This window comes from Nelusetta ayraudi, unplaced genomic scaffold, assembly GCF_046127955.1.
Source record: "Nelusetta ayraudi isolate G7.1 ecotype Tasmania unplaced genomic scaffold, CSIRO-AGI_Nayr_v1 ptg000056l, whole genome shotgun sequence".
Classification (NCBI taxonomy): domain Eukaryota; kingdom Metazoa; phylum Chordata; class Actinopteri; order Tetraodontiformes; family Monacanthidae; genus Nelusetta; species Nelusetta ayraudi.
The window spans coordinates 266,262-272,261 of NW_027466106.1; the positions used below are offsets into that span (position 1 = coordinate 266,262).

A 6,000-nucleotide genomic window follows, 5' to 3' on the forward strand; every position below is an offset into this window, starting at 1 on the left:
TGAGCTAAGAGAACAAAAAAGTACATTTAGGTGAGACACTAAGTCTGTTGTTCTTTTATTTTATTGACTCCTTTATTTATGTGTTAACCCAGGGTGAATTGTGGCATTCATACAGTTTTTCTTTCAGTGTGGGGACAAAAACATGTTAAAAAAAAAAGAAGAAATATTTTCACATTAATTTAAACTAAATCAATCCTCACTCCAGTCCTTCAAAGGATGGAAAATGTTTTGCACATTTTTCAAAGGCGGAGTCGTCCCTGCTTTCTGACTCCTTCCTCGGCCTCCCCCGCCCTCTCTGCCCTCCTCCTCCTCCCGCAGACGTACTTCAACGACAACATCCTGACGCTGATCCGGACGCTGGTGACGGGCGGCGCCACCCCGGAGCTGGAGGCCCTGCTGGCCGAGGAGAACGCTCTGCGAGGGGGCTACAGCACACCGCAGACGCTGGCCAACAGAGACAGGTGTCGCGTGGCCCAGCTAGCCCTCTATGACGGGCCTTTCGCCGACTTGGGGGTAAGTGGATGTTTAAGCCGAGGCGACACGTTTTGGCACCAGCCGGCAGCGCACATCTGGCCGCCTCCGCTCCTCGCCGCCCCTAACGCGATGTGAAGAACAGTGATCACGCAAAGCAGGGCTCGGTGGGTGGGTGGAGGGAGGGTGGAGGAGGAGCTGTACTCGGAAAACAATGAACGGCGAGCGAGCGAAATTCCAAAAGGAATTTGTTCCGTGTTTGTTTTTTGTTTTTTTTCTTGGACAGAACTTGCAAACCTGAAAGCCATTTAGCTTTTTCCTCAGTTGAATTGCTGCATTTTCTTGTTGTTGTTGTTGTTGTTGTTCATTTAAATCGGCACCCTCCACAATGCAGATCACAGCTTTACAGAATTACACTCTGACCCGCCTGTGACTGTGTTACTGACGCCGCCGCTGCTGCTGCTTGCTTCCTCCTCAGGACGGCGGCTGCTACGGGGATTTATTTTGCAAGGCGCTGAAGACGTACAACATGCTGTGTTTCGGAATCTACAGATTAAGAGACGCTCATCTCAGTGTACCCAGTCAGTGTACGAAACGGTACGGCTGCAAGGCCCCTCTCTTCTTCTGCACTGTTCAGTCACATTCAATAGCTGATTATAGTTTCTTTTTTCATTCATTGTCTTTATTTATTACATATGAAATTGTTTCAACCTTGATTGACAATGGGGTTGACTGGGAAGAAACACATTCATGAGTGATTTTAGTCATAATTTACAATCAATTTTGGGACATTTCATGCGGAAAAAAGAACCGTGTGTTCATATGACTCATCACATTATCAGAAATTGTCTTTATTTTTTTTTTTATAATTTATTCTGTTCAAATCAGCTGGAGGTGAATTGTGATCAATATTCGCCTGTTTTCCCTTCTTTCTGACGCTCTGCCCCCTCACGGCTTCATCAAACTTTAATCTTCCTCCATCTCGGGGCCCTTTTTTTTCTTCTCTCTCTCTCTCTCTCTCTCTCTCTCTCTCTCTCTTTCTCTCTCGCCGCAGGTATGTGATCACGAACCCTCCCTATGAGTTTGAGCTCGTGCCCACAGACCTGATCTTCTGCCTGATGCAGTTCGACCACAACGCGGGACAGTCGCGGACGAGCTTGTCCCACTCTTCCCACTCCTCCCATTCCTCCAGCAAAAAGAGCTCCTCCGTTCACTCCATCCCGCCGTCCAACCGGCAGAACCGCAGCAGCAAGAGCCGGGAGGCCCGCGACAAGCAGAAGTACGTGTCTCCACCGTCCCCGCCCACCCCCCCCACCGTCCGCCTGCCGCCACCGCCGCCGCCGCCGCCGCCGCTCCGTGCAGCTCGTGACCTCGTGTGCGGTCTGTCTGTGCAGTTTGTGGCCCCATTGTTTGTCACATCCCCGCTCATGATGAATCTGCATGTGGCCGTCACTCTCTGTGTCCGCATCGCCACCGCAATCACCACACCAGGCCTTCTGATTTGGGGAAAACAAAACCTGGAACGGAGAGCCGAGCTCGTTTATCCTAGCAGGAGGAGCGGCTGAGTGTGTGTGCAGTGTAAGCACTGCACCATGTCGTTAAAAACTAACTAACTAAAAAGGTTCTCGGTTGTGTCCTCAGTTATACACAAGCTGGTAGTAGCGCCACGCGTTGAAGGAGCTCCTGTCTTGAATGTTTTTGTTCCTGGGGGGCAGACGCTAGCTGGGGTGTGGTGCGCGCGCATCGTCCACTTAAACTCCGACTAACATGGCGGAGGAATCCCAATTCCAATCGCATCATCTGGGCGTCTCAGTCGGAGTTCTCCCATTCCGACCGGAGTTCTCAAACTCCGATCTCAGTCGGACCGAGGCAATAGTTCTGTTTTCTCGAGTGTGATGCAAACACACTGAGTGAGGAGCCGCTCGGCAGAGTGAAGGCCTCACGTTCAGCGACACAAGTCAGCGAAACACACATGCAGTTTGTTGTTGTTGTTCTTGCTGTTTGGTCTCCCTGTTGTATCTGTCCTAATATTTAGCCGTCGTCGTGTCTGGTTGAATTTATAATAAACACTGATTGTTGCTGATGTTGTTATTGATGTCGTCCGTTGGATATTTGTGATTTCATGATCAAAACGCCTCGATCATGGCTGTGTTTGTTGTTGTTGTTGTTGTTGTTGTTGTTGTTGTTGTTCAGCTACTGCAGCTATTCGGCTATTTAACTCCAAGTTATTTTGGCTCTTAGTCATCTCTCATGAGCGGTGTCAATATTTCGTTTGCTCGCTGTGCATCTGTTCTGGCTTTCTTTGCATGTCCATGTCGGTGGCCTCTGCTAGCGGTTAAGAACATTCCAACTCTGGTGGTTTGAGTGTTTTAAAAACTCCTTGTTATTCTAACAAATGCAGCTTAACCTTCATACTACGACGTAAAGTAGCAGTATTTTGAAAGCATGCAGATTTGCTATGTTTCATTTTTGGTTGCTGTTTTAGCGTGAAGCATTAACCTCTGCTAGACGATGCAGCTAAGCCCTCAGTGCATCCAGAGTCGGACGTGTAGACACCATCCAGCCTATTTTGCTGTATTGCAGAGCCCTGAGTGGATTAGCAGTCATTTGTCAGCTGTGTATTGACTGTAAAAAAACAAACAAAAAAAAAAACAACAAAGTGCGGACTCACTCACTCACACTAGACTACTCACCTCTCTTTCTGAAGTGCCACAAGGATGAATAGAATGGGCCAAGGTATGCAAGTTAACTCAGATTCTGCATGACTCAGCAGCTTGTTACCATGGGGGTGGGGGTGGGGGTGGGGGGGTCCTGATCATAACCGCGTCCTGCTGGATGTGGTTATGACGAGGGGAGGGGGGGGGGGGCGCTCCGCTCCACTCCGATCTCCCCCCCCCTCATGTCGCTCCCAACGTGGTGGAGCCTCCTCCTGCCATGATGCCTCACTTTAAGTTTTGCTTTCATCCGGAAAGCAAATTGTCTGCTGCTGCTGCTGCCGCCATCGCTGCTCCCCCTCCTCCTCCACTACCTCCACCACCCGCCCACATGGCCAGGACCATCTCCTCTACTGCATGTGGTCAAGATGAACCTCCTCCTCCTCCTCCTCCTCCTCTTTTGGTTCTTTTGCCCGGTTGATATGGCTTTTCTTTCTCCCTCGATCAGATTTATCCCTCTCACCCATATCTGCCATCGATCACGCCTCCCCCCCCGCCCCCCCCGCCATGATTTCTCTCAGACTGAGCTGGTTTGCTTCGAGTGAGAGGTGTGTGTGTGTATGCGTTGTTTGTGCATCCTTCCTCCCGTGGAATGCTATCGGATGTCTGTAGCAGACTCTTTTTTTTTTTTTTTTTTTCCCTTTGACGCTGCGAAGGTGAGCCACTTTGCCTCGCCAGACTTCACAGAATTAGAAGCTTACATGTAGGTCAGGCCGCCCGAAACCTCCTGACGCAGCCAGTTGCTCACTTTTGTGGCAGAACTTTTTTGAGAAAAGTACGTCCAGTCCTCCTCCCCCCTCCGCTCCTCGCGCCCACCGGTCACACCGATGGCGAGCGTGACCGATCGGGAGTGCAAATTGAAGGATGTTATAAGTCTGTAAGTTCCCTCCCTGTTACCTTTTACACCTGATATGGTGGTTTGAGGCGACACTGCTGAGTTCACCGTATCAGACTCTGGTGAGAGAGAGAGAGAGAGAGAGAGAGAGAGAGAGAGAGAGAGAGAGAGAGAGAGAGAGAGAGAGAGAGAGAGAGAGAGAGAGAGAGAGAGAGAGAGAGAGAGAGAGAGAGAGAGAGAGAGAGAGAGAGAGAGAGAGAGATGGCGCACATCTCGCTCCACCTCGGGCACAATTCGCACATCAAATACCTGCGCCCTAAACGTGCAGACTTAAGCTTCCCGCATGCGCGCACCTGCAAGCCAACACAAATTAATCTCCACACACACGCACGCGCCAGGCGCCAGGCCTCACGCACGCGCCGTCCACGTAAGTGGAGGTGAAAATTTTGATATTAAAGCTTCACCCTCCCCCTCCCCCCTCCCCCTCCAACCAAAAGGCGGCGACAACCTGAATGGCATTGCAGATGCTTCTGAAGTTCCGGGAGAGAGTTTACAAACTTCAGACAGCTGCCGGCGCACACACACACACACACACACACACACACACACACACACACACACACACACACACGTACACACACACACACCTCCTCACACCGAGCTCTGGATCATTGCTCTCTCAGGTGACTTTAAAAGTTTCTCCCCCACGACGTGAAATCTTGCAAATCTCCTCTCGCACTCGTCGCATCACAAGTTTAGTCTGACTGGATTTTCTTTTTCTCGGGGTTAACTCATCCACGCCGAAACAAAAACTACACTGTCGCATCCCTGAAATTGCTGCATAATTACATTCATATACTTGTCTTTTAAAAAAAAATACTAAAAAAAAGACATGATCTCAGGAAAAAAGTACTCATTTCGATCTTCCTCTGCCCCAACACACACAATGGGAGTGAATGGAATTTACAGTACTCACAGCATTTTGTTGAAATGCTGTCGTAAATAATAGGCAACCATTTTTTTTGCAAAACCTAATATATTTTTGGCTTTTTTCATTTGAGCCGGACTTTATTGCTGTAATTAAAAAAAAAAAAAAAAAAAAAAAAAAAATCCACTCGAATCTTCTTTGGTGAAATTTTCCTTTTTAAAAGACGACATTTTTGCTGTGAAATCCTTGATCTGAATTCCATTCCCCCTTTGATCCTTGGATGGTATGAGCCACTCATTGGAAAGACACGAATGTATAATTGAGTGAATGGCAGTAGGGTGGCCTGAGTTGACCCTTCAAACACACACAAAAAAAAAAAATCAGCGCAGTCGTCCTCGATCATTCCGAAAAGCGAGTTCCGACACGGATGCTCGGTGACGACCGGTCGCCGTCGGCATCGCTGTCGAACTGGTGAAACACTGGACTTAAACTGAGGCATTGTGGTTCTCTGTGTTGTGTGTGTGTGTGTGTGTGTGTGTGTGTGTGTGTGTGTGTGTGTGTGTGTTTTCAATGTTGTCTAACGTGTCAAATTTAACCGGCGAACCTTTTTTTTTTTTTTCTTGTCCTGTCCTCCGCAGAAAAGAAATGGTTTACAGATGAACCAGAAAATGCCTACCCCCGGAACATTCAGATCAAGCCCATGAGCACTCACATGGCCAACCAAGTCAACCAGTACAAATCCACCAGTAGTCTGATTCCACCCATCAGAGAAGTCGAGGACGAATGCTGAACTCGGGGGAGGGGGGGGCGGGGCAGGGGAAGGTGGGGGGGGGTGTTTCCTCGCAGACTCACCAGACACCCACAGGCTCTTTCCAAAGGAAACGCATGGAAGAGGGAGGAGGAGTGGGGGGATGGAGGGATGGGAGGGGTGGCCTGTGAAAGAGTGGCGACTCCCTTCACTCCCTTCCCTCTGAGACGCGGAGCAGGACCCCAGGAACTGGAAGGGACTCCTATGTGTATACCTTTAAACGTTACTTCCACGCTCTCGGACT

The 6,000-nt window shown here is 49.3% G+C and overlaps 1 protein-coding gene across 10 annotated transcripts in view; it reads left to right on the top strand.

The window, feature by feature from the left end:
- The window catches only part of LOC142896649 (calcium-activated potassium channel subunit alpha-1a), a 127,404-nt gene extending 121,649 nt beyond the window's left edge, over positions 1-5,755 (top strand). For 6 of the 10 annotated variants that reach the window (XM_076038447.1, XM_076038445.1, XM_076038448.1 and 3 more), the window contains 5 exons: positions 319-513; positions 950-1,068; positions 1,526-1,750; positions 3,179-3,207; positions 5,587-5,755. In XM_076038447.1, the coding sequence (XP_075894562.1) occupies positions 319-513; positions 950-1,068; positions 1,526-1,750; positions 3,179-3,207; positions 5,587-5,738 (720 nt within the window). In that variant the 3' untranslated portion in view covers positions 5,739-5,755. The remainder of the gene's footprint in view (positions 1-318; positions 514-949; positions 1,069-1,525; positions 1,751-3,178; positions 3,208-5,586) is intronic. The other 4 variants (XM_076038446.1, XM_076038453.1, XM_076038454.1 and 1 more) reach the window with 1 other exon arrangement.
- Positions 5,756-6,000: the final 245 nt, after the last annotated feature.